Here is a 15,111-nt window from a genome sequence, read left to right on the forward strand (position 1 = left end):
AACGGTCAAAAGCCTCAAATAAATATTTTAAAAGAATGCGATAAGGAATATTTTTGTTAACATTCACAGACATTTATCTAGAGGATTAGCAACGACCAGCAACCATCGAGGTAAGATGGTTTCCCAGAGTCGCACCCCGCCTACAACGAATAAACCAAACGCCCCACCTTTAAGATAATTAACGCGAGGCGGTTGAAACACTCGTATCGAAGGGTATAAATGATAACGGTCGTAAATAATGAATCTTAGTGTCGTATCATATTTCAATAGAAAGCTCCTACTTGAAACTTAAAAAAGTATGGCTCGATACGTTTCTCTTCGAAAAAGGACGTATTCGGACACCTTGAATTTGCCTCTCAAGACCCGAAACGTATCTCCCATTATGCCTAAAACCACTTTAGTCTACCCCGAAGCGACGGCAGTCGCGGGAACTTGAAATCCTATTTTTAAACCGCCCCGCTCTAAAAATGATTTAAAGGAAGCTCCATTTATCAGCACCGTAGCTCAGAAATAACTTTTGTTCCTCTTAAACCCCCAATGTTTTATGTTTACAGAAAAAATATTCTTTTGAAACGTAGCCATTTTAGCTATATAGCGTAGCGTGCGATAGCGCTATCGTCGAGCTGGCAAGAGGGAGGGTGGATATAGTTCGTCGTCTTCTTTCGAGATACTTAAAAGGTGATGCTCCCGACCGTGATAGAGCCAGGAAAAAATATCTCTTCCAGCAGGCTGCACGTTCATCGCGCCGTTGAAACGCGCGAGCCGTCTTTCTGTCAATCCCAGAAGTTGACAGTCCATCTCGTTTACGCTCTCTTCGGCCTTATCGGCTAAAACGCGAGAGTTCACTGATGGCGGCTAATGAATTTAAAGCTGGGGAGAAATCCCGATTCGAATAGCTGATTCCTGAGCGTGGGTGGCGCGACCAAATGGAATACACTAAGTTTGATACTTAAACTGCCCTTGCAAAAACCCATTATGCTTAACCAAAGCGTAAGAGGTCCTCAGTACATTTGTAAAGAGCTCTTGATACTTTCGAGAAACTACACCGTTGTCAGTTCGACCTTCTTAGGTATCGATTTTCCTCGCCGATTCAGATATTTCGAAAAATTAATAAAAAAGACTAATTTACCTATAAGTAAAGAGCCGAAAACGTATTTATTGGACTCTCTACACCCATTAATATTATTAAAATTTTATTTAAAAAAAACTGCCATTGCAATTCCTCCTTTTTATTAAATTACTTTTAAAATTCCACCCACGGCCATTAAAAATTTTATTAATGTTTATAATTTACGTATAATCACGATTTAATATAAAATTAAAATAACCAAGTGGTTAGTTTAATTTGGCAGCCCGAAACTATTTTCAAGCGCGAGTCGCAAAACGTTATCCCAAAAAATTGCGATTTCTCTTATATACAGGGGCGGATTAACCCTTTCGGCGCCTTTAGGCACAGAAAAATTTGGCGCCCCTAGGCATTGGTCAGCTAAGGAGGGGCGTATCGGTTTTTAATAAATAAATAAATATATTTTAGTTTCCCCAAACCTTTTCGGCGTTATTTTTAGTAGGGGCAAGCCAAGTATATGGACCATGGGGCTTTATCAGAGTTTTGGCGTCCTTAGAAAAATGGCGCCCTAGGCACGTGCCTACTTTGCCTAATGGTTAATACGCCCCTGCTTGTATAATAGAAGCAAATAATTTCTAGAAGCAAATCCAATTGAAACAATGTAAACTATGACAATTCTAAGCTTAAACCTTTTGGCGTCCTAAGCTAATTGCTTCGAAGGTTACGTCCTACTTTTCATTTCATTTTAAAATTTCGGTGACACTTTGACGGCCACTTCTGGAGAAGCGAATGGTCCTAGAGTCGCGTACGACGGGACAAAAATAGCTCTCCAGTACACTCCCCCCTCCGCGTACAAACGGTTGGAATTCTTCGCGGATGCGGGAATAAAAAACACGAAGTAGCGCTCGCTCTCCGCAACGGTATCTTTGCCAACAAACCTCGGAAAAATTCAGAAACTGGTATAATTTAAATACAAGCGCAGTAATTACGCGAGCCAGGTTCCGTACAGCGGCATTCCTGTCTGTCACACCCGAAAAATGGACCAAAAAGAAGTAAAAAGCACTCGGGTCGCGGTCTCGACGCTTTTGCCAAAACGAGATCGCTTTACCTTAAGCTTTCTTTCTTCGCAAGGTCCCGTAAAAAACTAACCTCTTCATTTAAGTCGCTGGAAACTTTATACCTTAAGGATGGAAGCCCCGTAAACCAGTTACTTGGAAGGCTACGGATTTCTGAAACTGGTAAAAGGCCAAGTCCGCCAGCTATGAATGAAAAAGCGTCTTCCTTGACGGAGATGGACTTACACAGGTTCCGTTTATCACTATAGCCTTCAAGATTCGAGCAACTGGTCTATAGGGCTTTAACGATGGATGTATAAAATCGGGCGAACCAGAACACCAACGTATCAATATCCCGAGTTCATCAAGCTAGGAATATTCAATTTTAAACGAAATCTATCGGATACGCGTCATCGTTAAAATTTAAAAATATTTAAATTCAAAGGGGGGGGGGGGTACCGTTTGGTTTCGTTTTCACCTCATTGGTTTGTTGGGGAAATTCAAAAGTCTCTGATCAAATGTTTAGAGCCTAATAATTAACCTAATTTTCATTAGCTGCGGTACGTTTTCCCTCGCTAATTTAGTTTCCCCATTTCACGATAGGTAGCTGCTTAGTAAAGGCTGGACTTTTAATAACATTTTAGAAATAAAATATGATTACAACAAAACGGCAGTTGAATACGCCAAGCTTCAGTACTTTTGTCAATAGACGTTGAAGAAACATTAACACTTTTATTTGTCTATAAATCGAATTTGAAAGAACTGCGAGGGTGAATGTCGTCAATTTAAATTAATTTTAAAATTGTCAAAAATATTTGTTTTGCGAGTTTTATGTACTTAATTTGCTTAATAGATATTTTAATTCTATTAGGTGATAGTGGTGGTTCTTTGGAAAGAAAGAGAAGCCTAAGGCAACTCAAAATCTAAATCCGGTATAATCTTCGCGAACACCTGGGAACTATATACTCCTACTAGTTTGCAAATACCCTCTCCATTTGCTAAGAGGTTTTCCTTGTTAACAAAAAGTGGTGTATTGACTATAGTGAGTTGCAGTAGCAAGGACAATTTCAACTATCCTAAGAAATTTTAAACCGTGACTCGTTATGAAAAGTGACGTGGAATGTTTCTAAGAAAGTATAGGATACTTTTTTTTTAGAAATTAAACGTTTACGTTATGGAACTCCAGTTTTTTTTGGCAGCGGTTAAGAGTCATATTCGTGGAAATATATAGGCTGTCCACGTACGCGACTGTTGAATTTTGTTGAGATAAAATGAGCCGGCAGGAGGAGAAGGAGGGAAAAGATGAGTTCTCCTGATTCGAGAAAAGAAAATATCACTAGACGAAGAAAGATGCCTGTTCCCAAAGAAAACAGCCGAATCGCTTCATTGCGCGAATTAGCGTAGATAAATACTGTACACAAACTGTGATGCTTTGTACAAATATATAAGCCTTAAGTTACGTAATAATGTAAAAACAATTGGATTTTTATGCCAAGTATGCCTTCTGGCCGGCTCATCCGCTCAACAAAAGGGTCGAAAATAGCTCATCGTATAAACAAAAAATCTTTCGCTCGTGATACCTTCTTTCTTCAAAGCTCTAATAATTGTCTCGTCATATATGACAAAGAACCATTCGTTTAAACAACCATTTTTCCACTTGTAAATAAGAATTGGAACGTAGCGATGCCTTAAATTGTTACAATTTGGAATTTCTTACACTTCAAATATCAAACCGCGTTTCTTAATACCAAACTCGTTAATTTGACTTGAAAAATGGCGTTTTTTTATAAAATAAAAAAATTACGCTTTATTTTATAAAATTAGTTAACGATCCTGTTGGCAACTAATATACATCAAAAGTTGGATTATGTTCAACTTCTCCAGATTCATAAATTCAGTTCTCCAGAATTTAAAGTTGATGTATTTAAAAACTAATTAACTGTAGGCAAATATTAGGAAGATTAAGCCCTTACCAAAAGGTGTTTTATAGCGGTGCCAATGACGTGAACCTAAAATGGTCGTAATGACCCGTTTTTTGCCCTAGTCTAACGCTTTATGACAGTGATGTTTTTAATATTATTCAGAATTAAATTTATCTAGAAATATTTTGCATCCATTGTATCCCGCTAACCAAAGAGTTACAATTAGAGTATAATTTTAATGCGTATATCGTTTGCAGGCAAGTTGATGGCATCGCGCCGACGTTTGCCAAGAAACCGTCGATCCGACAGGAAGATGACGGTAGAAGGCTACTCTTCGAGTGCCGAATCTTGGCCGACCCTACGCCGGTCATTTGTTGGTTTCACAACAATAACTTGGTTGAGGGGAAGGGAAGATTTAAGGTGAGTTTAGATCATAGATATGTCTCCTAAATTGAAATTACTTGCCTCGAGTTTATAACGGAACGTCATAACAAGTGACCGATTTTTATGGTATCCAAAGGATGATTACTACAGCTTTAACAACTACCTTTTACGCCTGTATGAAAACTTCTATTATCTATTAGTATGGTCAAGAATGAATTAAGTTTAACAGATAAATTGTGGCTGCAACTACAGCCTCGATCTGTTTTTATGATTCGCGGAAGATATTATCCGCCTTCACGGAGTGTCTTGCCTTCTTTGATTACACGAGGATAAGTGGAGGTTTTTTTTTTCAGGAATCAGTGTGTTGCCCACATATTCCTTGTTTACCTTAATTCATTTTCGGTACATAATAATCGAAATGGGACAAGATAAATCTGGAACAATCTTGAACTTTGATAAATATTTCCGAAGTATCTATCCAATCACCTGTTTTACATTGTCGTTCCGTTTAATCGAATGGCTAGTGAGGATGATCTATCCAAAGCCATAGTATTTTTCTTCATAGCTCAATGCACTACAGGTTTTTTCGTAAAACATTTGTGGGCCCGGAAAAACCGGAAATCTACATGTATATTGTTACTTCAAACTACGTATCAAAAATATATAACATTAATTAATTATATGAGGTACCAATATGATAATTGCATTTTTTAAGTTGACTTAATATTCTAATACAATTAGTTTCCTAGAGATTGTTGGCAACTAGGAGCAACAAACACAACACCCCACACAAGGAGAACGCAACCCGTCAAAAGTCGTGGATTTTCTTGTGTACATTTTTCATTGGCTAGACGCTAGGGGAAACTCCGTAAAGGCTCGTGACGCTCGTCCAATGAAATTCGTGCACAACCCTTCGTTAGCGTGGTTAAAGGCTAGCTGCGTTCTCCTTGTGTTTGTTGCTCCTAGGTGGCAATTACTTATAGTGCTTTCCTGTGGTTATTAAAATAAAAATGGTTAGTTAAATCCAATTAAAAGCCCCTTGTAATGATTAGAAACACGTTTCTGGAATACACATAAAAACACACCGGGTAATGGAAATTTGTAAATTTCAGTCGTGTTGCTCCCAGTAAATATTTTAATTACATGTATTTTAGAAAAACTGGTTATGTTTCGTTAAAAAGGCTTAAATTAATGTACATAGAATTTTTAAACATAGAATGTCGTTTTTTTAATTTACAAAAGTGTACTTAATTAATAAATACTAAAATTATATGTCTTAAACATTTTATTGCAAGTCGGCTCTGGCGGTCAACATTTTAATAACTAATATTTTAGTAAAACAGGTTAATTTCTGAATTAAAATAAAAAATGCCTGAGCCAAAAATTGTTATTTGTACTCAAATGGCATTGGTTTAGTTAGGAATTTTCCCGCTCTTTTTTAAAATGTCGTGGGACATGTTAAATAAAAATGCAATACCAAAATTATTATAGAATTCAGCTACTCACCAATTCCAATTTTTTGGAATTTCTTACTGTCTGATAGTGAAAATATTAACGGTAACTCAATAGACCTAAGTATCGTTTTAGGTTTCTAGACTCAGAGGCGACTTGGGTAGAGTATTTCTACTTCCATTTAGTTCAGCGACAAGCGTTTAAAAATAGCCCGCTGAGATAACGGTAGTTACGGTGCACTAAGAAGAAACGGCGTGAATGCTAAAATTGGACGGCCCCATAGATAGAACTTAATGTAAACATATTTCACACCGATCGCCTTTTGCTAAAAACTCTCACGTACCGCGATTTACACCCCGCTTAAAAGGTTTTAGGCAAATGCCATATTTTTAAACAACATATTTTCCTATCAGCTTACGTAAACTGCCGTTGGATATGTAAATATATAAAAAAAAAGTTCAATTACATTACAAGATGATATCTGTCGAATTCGGGGATGAAGCTTAAAATTGCCTTTACAGAAACAATATGCAATACTTGAAAATATCGTAGAGCTAAGGCTCTTCTCAAGCAATAATATTTTACGGCTAGTCAGAAAGGCTTCGCAACGGCAAAGACTGTTTCAAAGACTTAGTTCCATCGCGTAAAAAGCTCACTGATAAGTACCCTGAAGTTTCTAAAATTAGTCCTTCAAAGTATGGCTTAAACACGACATCAATATATCTCGTACCCCTTACGTAATATAATATAATATCGTAATAATCTACACAATAAAAATCTATAGAAACATTATGGGGCTTTTAAACGAAAAATAATCAAATCTTTGAATGTTGACATACATTATGATTATGTATCGCAATGTACAACTATACAATGACTTATCCATCTTCTACGTTCATCAAAATCCACGAGGCTAGGAATTTCATAAAGTAGCGAATTGATCGTGAATGTTTCCAGTTTGAGGTCCGAGAAAGCGCACAACCACTACCAGTCCTTAATCTGGCACTGATTGAACCTTTCAACTACTTGCGTGACCTTAAGTAGCTAAAATGGCCTTGCCAACTTTCGTATATTCGAAATAATGATTAAATAATACAAACAATTAGAATTGTCCTATTTTTTAGTTATTCGCGGAGCTTGGCTAATTTGCGTCATCCTTAGTTGCTTCCTAATACCAGTGCCGTATCCAGAATTTTGGTGGGGGGGGGAAGCAATTGATAAATAAGGTTAAGAAAACCATACGTTTCGGGGGGAAATGTGACCCTTGTGCCCCCTCAGGCAACACCTCTGGGTCGTACCATATCCGGGTAACGCACAGTGATTGAGTTTAAAGCCCGAGGGAATTCAATATTAATAAGGAACGTTGCTATAAAGCACATTATATTATTATTTTCACGATCGGGATTATACTAATAGTCCCTTTTTCAATTGAAGGTGACAGCGGAAAAGGATGGAAATTCGTACCATTCGGTTCTGGAAATTAAAGATGTGACGGTCGAGGACGCCGGAAAGTACAAAGTAACGGCGAAAAACGAACTCGGGGAAAGCAACGCCACAATTAGTTTAAATTTCGACAGTAAGCAAAAAACACGTTTTCCCGCGTATGAAAACTCTTCCGCGTATTTTTAACGTGACATTTCTTTGTCCTAGGTGACGACGCTTCAGTAGGTGCCGACGGAGCCAAACCGACTTTTACAGAGAAACCGATCATTCGACAATCGGACGACAACAACAAAATTATTTTCGAATGCCGTCTAGTGGCCGATCCGAAACCAACCATAGAATGGTGAAATAACGATTTAGTTAGAAAAATTAAAGTCTAAGGAATAACGCGACCATTCTTTCGTTGTTTAGGTTCCACAAAGGAGCTTTAGTCAAAAACGCGGGTCGTTTCCAATACAACCTGGTTTCTGATAAAGTGAATCATATTGTGTCGTTGGAGATAGCGAACGTAGCTGCTGGAGACGGCGGGGAATACAAAGCCGTCGCTAAAAATAAAAATGGCGAAGCTTCCGCAAATATAAACCTCAATTTCGAAGGTAAAATGAAACGAATTAGGTAACCTTCACGCGTAATTACCCTTCTAAACTTTTTCTTATTTTCATTTTAGGGGACTCTGGGAAACCCAAGTACGTAGTGAATTTACAATTTACCAATATTTTATTTGTTGAAGTGCGTTATTTAGTTCACTGTCGTTTACCGACGGTAGCCATTCGTGAGATAGCTGTATCGACTTAATTCTAAAATATTTCAAATTCCTATTGAAAGCGTTTGATTTTTGATTATCCTTAGAGTTCCCGAAGGTAAAGCGCCGAGGTTTCCAAAGAAGCCTACAATAAGACAAGAGGAAGAAGGTCTCATTCTGGAGTGTATCTTGGAAGCGCACCCTTTCCCCGAAATAACGTGGTTTCATGGTACCAAACAGCTGAAAGACGGCGATAGGCTAAAAACCATGAAAAAAGAAATTAAAAAGGAAACTTACTTACTCGCTTTGGAAATAAGGGTCAGTGTCTTAGATGCCACTCGATTGGTTTTGAAAAAAATAAAATAAACTAAGCGTGGAAATTCCTTCAGGACCCAACCACCGAGGATGGTGGGAATTACAGATGCAACGCGGTAAACGCTTTAGGAGAAAGCAACGCCAATATTGCGCTTAACTTTCAAGGAGGTGATTCTCAGAAGGACGGAGAACCACCGTCATTTATCCAAAAGCCAAAGATCATTCCAAAGGAGGGAGGGGCGTTAATTGTCATGGAGTGTCGGGTAAAATCCGAGACCAAACCCACAGTTACGTGGTACCGCGGAACGACGATAGTCAAAGAAACCAATCGTATCAAAAGCAAAGTCACCGCCGCGGGTGAAGAAGAGTACATAGTCACGCTGGAAATTAAGGTAAATGTTGAACTAATCAAATTCAAAGAGTACGAGAATGTCAGTATTTAACTCTGTTTTCCATTCGCCAGGATGCCTCAAAAGAAGACGGCGGAACTTACAAGTGCAACATTAAAAACGAAGAAGGCGAAATCAACGCCAACCTTAATCTCAACATTGAAGGTTAGATGGCTTTCGTAATTTCATTCAGATGCCTATATAATAATCATAAAAAATATTAGCCTCGTCTCGGTTTTATAACCAGTAACTTTGGGAACATTTGTCTAGGATGATTGCTGGGGTTTTTTTTATCGATTTTAACTTTACATAGCCGTTTTTTGACTTTTATTATATGTTTTTTTGTCAACACGTTTGTGTACGTTCCGGTTTGTGGTTTCGTCTTTAAATAAAAATAAATTAGTGGGACGCGTGATGACACTATCTGTTTTATAATACAAAGCAATTTGTATAATTGGTGGTACCCCAGTAGTGCCTAGCGGACCTGGGGTATAGAAATGCCATAATCTGATGTCTCGGTTTACCGTTCGGTACCGGTAATAATAGTTTCAATTTGTCCGTAGGCGAGAAGGCACCCGAAGGTGATGCTCCTACGTTTGTTGAGAAACCAAAAATCATCCCCGAAGATGGAGGAAAGAGAATTATCATGGAATGCAAAGTCAAAGCGAAGCCCAAACCTAACATTGTTTGGTACCGGGAAAACACGGTCATTAAAGAGACGACCAGGATCAAACAAACGGTGAAGGAAGAAAAGGACGTGTACATAATCAGGCTGGAGCTCAAGGATCCTGAGTTGGCGGATGCTGGAATTTATAAATGCAACGTCAAAAATTCAGCCGGCGAAAGCAATGCCAATCTCACATTGAACATTGAACGCAAGTTTTCCTTTCGTATTAGTTTAACGCGTTTACCACGACTAACAAGTTCTTTCTCCGAATCCTTATAGTGGCTCCAGTGATCAAAGAGAGACCGAGGATTGTCCGACGCGAAAGGCACGAGAAGATTGTTATCGAATGCCACGTTCAATCCAACGCGAAACCCGAGTGCATGTGGTACAAGGAAACGAACGTGGTCAAACAAGACTCTCGCCACATCGTGCACATCAGGGAGGTTTCGAAGGGCGAATACGCGGTCGCCTTAGAAATCGAGAAGCCGGCTGGCATGGACAAGGGCTTCTACAAGCTCATCGCCAAGAACGAGAAAGGCGAGGTTACTTCCACGCCCATTCAAGTCGAGGTCGAGGAAGAACCCGAGAAAAAGAAGGAACCCGAAAAGAAGGAGCCGGAGAAGAAAAAAGAGCCCGAAAAGAAGAAAGAACCGGAACCGGAGAAGAAGAAAGAACCCGAACCGGCGAAGAAGAAAGAACCGGAAAAACCAAAAGAAGAAGCCAAGCCTAAGGAACCGGAGAAGCCCAAGGAAACTGCCAAACCGAAAGAACCAGAGAAGAAAGCCGAAGCACCAAAAGGGAAAGAACCGGAGTAAGTGACCATCCGGGAAAGTACCCGTTGAATATAAAGATATTATTATTATTATTATTATTATTATTATTATTATTATTATTATTATTATTATTATTATTATATCTTTATTTCAAATAGAATTAAAAAATAATAGTATAAGATCTGCTACTTCATGGATTAAAAATAATTAAGTTTAATCCATGAAGTAGCGGATCTTTTCCTATTATTTGTAAATTCTACATTAATTTTATCATGGAAAAAAAATTTAAAATATTTATTTCAATTACTCTACCAATTTTAGAAAGCCGAAAGGAGAAAAGCCTAAGATTCTATCGAAACTTACGGCAAAGGTACCAATAAAGAGTTTACGTATTCACTGAAATCGTACGTTTAGAACAAATATACGTCTAGAAATCTCGCTTATACAAGAAACAATATCAAACGTAATACCATTCGAGACTTACGATTTAAATACGTAAATTTAATTGAAGTTTTCCCTATTTACATTTTTAACACTTATATTTCGTTGTATTTAGTCTGTCGACGCTGGTAAAAGTGTGGAATTTATCTGCGAGATTGACTCTACCTCGAAGACTACCGTTCAATGGTCAAAGTAAGTCCAAGGGCTTATGAGAGATCTCGCGATAGGGAAAACGAGGCTGTGTGATGAAACAAAATACATTTATGTCACAGAGCCAGAAGAGAGGTCAAGGAGACTAAAGAAATATCAATTACTTTCGATGGGAAGTTCGCGAAACTGTTAATATCGCAGACAAGCACTTCTCACACGGGAACGTACACTTGCAAAATCATCAACGAATACGGAGAAGAAGAAACATCCGCGAAACTGACGGTTAACCGTAAGGCTCTCATTGTCAAGTGTGGGAAATGTTTTCTGGAAAAATGCATTGTGTCTATATGTTTTATTAATCACGGGCAGCATTTGATCTTTGATATCAAATCCCATTAAATATACCGTAACATTCCTGAACATTTTAAGTACAAATTTTAAATTAAACTACTAATCTTTCATTTACTACCGAGTTTTACTATTTTCTACTTATAAAATTGTAATTTTGCAATACTAACAAATGATTATTAATATTAATTAAATTTAACAATGAATAGTTCAGCCTTTATAAAAGTATTAAATATTCCAAGTTATTAATACGCATGTACCATACTATTGAAATAATTCCAAATTTAATCTGAATTCCTTGTCTAAAATATTTGCCGAAACTATTTTTAAAAAGATAACTGTTTGTGAAATTTTATTTTGCTAATAAAACGTTGATGAAATTGTGAATTTTGTGAAAAGCTTTTGTGAGAAGCTTTGTGGTGTTAAAATTCAAGGAAGCTTTTGTGTGAAGCTTTCGTTGTTCAATTTTAGAGAGCTTTTGTGTGAAGCTTTCGTAGTTCAATTTAAGAGAGCTTTGGTGTGAAGCTTTCGTAGTTCAATTTAAGGGAGCTTTTGTGCGAAGCTTTCGTAGTTCAATTTAAGGGAGCTTTTGTGTGAAGCTTTCGTTTGTGAAATTTAAGAGAGCTTTTGTGTGAAGCTTTCTTTGTTAAATTCAAGGAAGCTTTTGTGTTAAGCTTCCGTGGTTCAAATTAAGAGAGCTTTTGTGTTAAGCTTTCGTTGTCCAATTTAAGAGAGCTTTTGTGTGAAGCTGTCGTTTGTGAAATTTAAGAAAGCTTTTGTGTGAAGCTTTCGTTGTTTTCTGAAAACGTTAGTTGAAAAACGTTTTATTGAAACGTTTTTTAATATCGTTTTAAAAACTGTTTTGTTTTGGAAAAAAACAAATCTGTCAATATGTTTGTATAAAACGTATTTGTTTACGTTTTCTGACAGACGTTGAGTAACAGCGTTTGTGATAAAATATTTGTCGTGAAAAGTTGGCGATACCGGTAACGATAGAAAGGTTATGGCTTTTTTTCTCCATAATTCCAGTTAGTTGTTTGTAATAGTAGATTATTTTAAAATAACACTAATTAAAATTAAAATTATTTTACTTACGGTTTACTAACTCGGATTTGAAAATGATCCATATTTTAGCTATTAGTATACAGTCACACTTAAAAGAAAGGCGTAAAACATTTGTACGTTATTAGTTAGCTGGTCATAAATGTTTAGTAATTAGTAGTCAAGCTCAGTTACCGGTATAACAAAAGCCGAACACGATTTATGTTTCAAACTAAACCAATAACAAAACAGGTTTGGACTTCAAGCACAATCGAATTGCGGGAACCACAACTTGCACGGCGTATGCACAGTCTTTGAATAGTTTAGAAATAATCACAAACTAATTAAATGTTTACACGTTTCAATGTTCAATGTTTCAAATATCAGCGCCAAAAGGAAATGATTTCAAATCTATGAAAGAATTGCTGAAGCCGGCGCCTGGCGGTGAGAAAGAAAAGAAAAAGGCCGAAGAGACACCCGCCGAAAAGGTCGAAGCCAAGAAAGCCGAAACTGTCGAGACGAAAAAGGTCGAAACGCCGAAAGAAGTACCAAAAATATCGGTGGAGGAACCGAAAAAGAAGAAAGAGAAAGACACGATTCCCGCGGTTCCCATCGTCAAGGAACCCACTCCGGAGCCATCCAGGAAAGATTCCGTCGATTCAGCGGGCTCCAGAAGAGGATCGATGTTGGACGCGGGTACACCGAATTTATCTCGGAGACCTTCCATCATCGTGGCGGATGAGGTTAGTTTATACTAATTTGACATCGAAAAGAAGTAATAACCGTTATCCGCTTCGTATTTTAGAAAGGCATGGCTATTGACGACCAAACTGGCGCGAAGAAACTTTTGCGACCTGGTGAAATGCTCGAAGTTGGCAGAAGACGCAAATCTAGCGTCGATATACGTCGAAATAGGTAAAATACAACGTCAAAATGTTATCGAAAGATTTTCAATACCGTTCGAGTATTATATTTCTTTTATCATTTTCTTTAATAGCGTTTCTCAAGAAATCGACAAAGCCGATAAGCCGTCAACACCATTGCGGCCAATTCCAGAAGACACCGAGGGCCCACCGTCCATCGTGGACTACGGAGATAACGTGACGGCCACCGAAGGACAGACTGGCGTCATCACTGTCGGAATCGAGGGTAATCCCGTCCCGACAGTGAGATTCTTCAAGGGGGCCACCGAAATTTACGAAGGCGGTCGATACGCCATCGTCACCGAAACAGAAACGAATGAAGTGTCTCTCTGCTTCAGAAAAGCGAAGTCAGCCGACGAAGGAAAATATAAAGTGGTGGCCACCAACAAACACGGCGAGGATTCGGTCACGATCACCGTCTTCGTCAGTGGTAAGACACGATTGAGTCCCATTTTCTTAGTTCAGCAACTAGCGAATCGATAATGTTCTACAAATCTAAAAAAAATTACATAACAGACGAGAGTGGTATGGACTTCCGCGCTATGCTGAAACACAAGCAATACGCCAAATGGAAAAAGAAGGAGCAGAATTTGGACATCAACCTGAAGAAAGCGGAAGACGACGGCAAGCCGGCTCTCAAAGGAGGAAAGGTAACCTTCGCTCTCATTTCCTTTTTAACTTATTAATCAAGAGAGTAATCCACTGATCACGGTACTGCAATGATCGTGCTAATAAAGATTAGAATCTTTTATATTAATTTATAACCGTGATGGCTACTTTGCTAATTGGTTACGACCAACAATGATCGAGATTAAATTATCTAACTACTTAATGCGTTCAGGGTAGACCACTGTAACAGATTTCACTGGTTTTACGTAATGTGTGATTTCTCACACGCAGAAATATGTTTGTGTTCAGTAACAAGTCTCATTTCTGAGATTGTCCGTTGAGTGTCTATATAATACGTATCTTTAATTTTATCAAGTAACAACGGGAATAAGTGATTCCGTAAAAATTACGTCATTTTTAAATTGCGTAATATTACGCTCACCCAATCGTTTTTAAGAGTCAAATAATCCTTCTAATCAATGAAAGGGTCGATTTGCCTTATTCCGGTTGTTACGAAAGTGAAAGAAAAATAATACAAATCATGGCTGCTATAGATTGAGTGACCCTGACTATCCGCATAAACTACCCTTTTAATAACCCATACAAGCTACAGTGACTTTATGTCGAAGGATACGGAAATAAATTTTATAGGACGAAATGTTAATCTGATTATTGTTTGTCAAAAATTGTGAATATTTGTGAAAACGCTTAACGGGTGTTCAGGACGACGAAGATTTCTCTTATCTTGGTGTTCGTCGATTGTCATTGGCTGAAGTTATTCCCGATTGGCCAGTTCTCCAGAAGGTCCCCAAAGACGAGGTTCGACCAGAGTTGTCTGTCCCAACCTTCGTCCTCGTGTCTATTGTCTTAAAACCGTTCCCAGACCTACAGTGTTATTGTTACTGGTTACATACACAACGCGGACAACAACTCAGAATTGATGAGAATTTTTGGGCTATTTGCCATTGGTTCGGAAACTGACCGATGGTTTTCCGCACTACGATACCAAGCTGTAGTAGCGGTACTCGATCTTTTCTTAACCAACCGCAAAATATAATACTGCAATATTAGACCTACATAGTGTTTATTTAGGCTGACAGGGTCTTCCGAGCTCCGAGTATAACAGCTTATAAAAACTCGTTTCGTCTGGTTTATAGTTAGGCTTTTTTTAAGGTGTTAAGAGGATACCACCGCGTTTCTTTTTCTTTTTTTATTACTACGTACCTGGAATACCCTGAAAGCCCAAATACGTAAATTGGTTTAATAACTGTGAACCACTTACCTAATGATCCTGTCTTTCCGTTTTACTCGTTGTACCTATATGTTACTCGTAACATATACATTTTTTGGAAAGTTTTTCTTTTACAATTTTTAGTATATTTATTTTTGTT

At 38.0% G+C, this 15,111-nt stretch overlaps 1 protein-coding gene across 5 annotated transcripts in view; it reads left to right on the forward strand.

Annotated features, from left to right (window-relative positions):
- bt (projectin protein bent) overlaps positions 1-15,111 on the forward strand; it is a 65,262-nt gene that overhangs the window by 19,626 nt on the left and 30,525 nt on the right. For 2 of the 5 annotated variants that reach the window (XM_090172319.1, XM_090172323.1), the window contains 18 exons: positions 4,301-4,463; positions 7,314-7,455; positions 7,530-7,665; positions 7,734-7,918; positions 7,990-8,008; positions 8,172-8,382; positions 8,454-8,771; positions 8,843-8,933; positions 9,332-9,643; positions 9,715-10,246; positions 10,530-10,578; positions 10,765-10,841; positions 10,922-11,088; positions 12,576-12,931; positions 12,994-13,103; positions 13,186-13,541; positions 13,628-13,761; positions 14,444-14,539. In XM_090172319.1, the coding sequence (XP_090028445.1) occupies positions 4,301-4,463; positions 7,314-7,455; positions 7,530-7,665; positions 7,734-7,918; positions 7,990-8,008; positions 8,172-8,382; positions 8,454-8,771; positions 8,843-8,933; positions 9,332-9,643; positions 9,715-10,246; positions 10,530-10,578; positions 10,765-10,841; positions 10,922-11,088; positions 12,576-12,931; positions 12,994-13,103; positions 13,186-13,541; positions 13,628-13,761; positions 14,444-14,539 (3,454 nt within the window). The remainder of the gene's footprint in view (positions 1-4,300; positions 4,464-7,313; positions 7,456-7,529; positions 7,666-7,733; positions 7,919-7,989; positions 8,009-8,171; positions 8,383-8,453; positions 8,772-8,842; positions 8,934-9,331; positions 9,644-9,714; positions 10,247-10,529; positions 10,579-10,764; positions 10,842-10,921; positions 11,089-12,575; positions 12,932-12,993; positions 13,104-13,185; positions 13,542-13,627; positions 13,762-14,443; positions 14,540-15,111) is intronic. The other 3 variants (XM_090172321.1, XM_090172322.1, XM_090172320.1) reach the window with 2 other exon arrangements.

Source organism: Leiobunum rupestre, chromosome 4 (genome assembly GCF_980474605.1).
Source record: "Leiobunum rupestre chromosome 4, qqLeiRupe1.1.hap1, whole genome shotgun sequence".
Classification (NCBI taxonomy): Eukaryota; Metazoa; Arthropoda; class Arachnida; order Opiliones; family Sclerosomatidae; genus Leiobunum; species Leiobunum rupestre.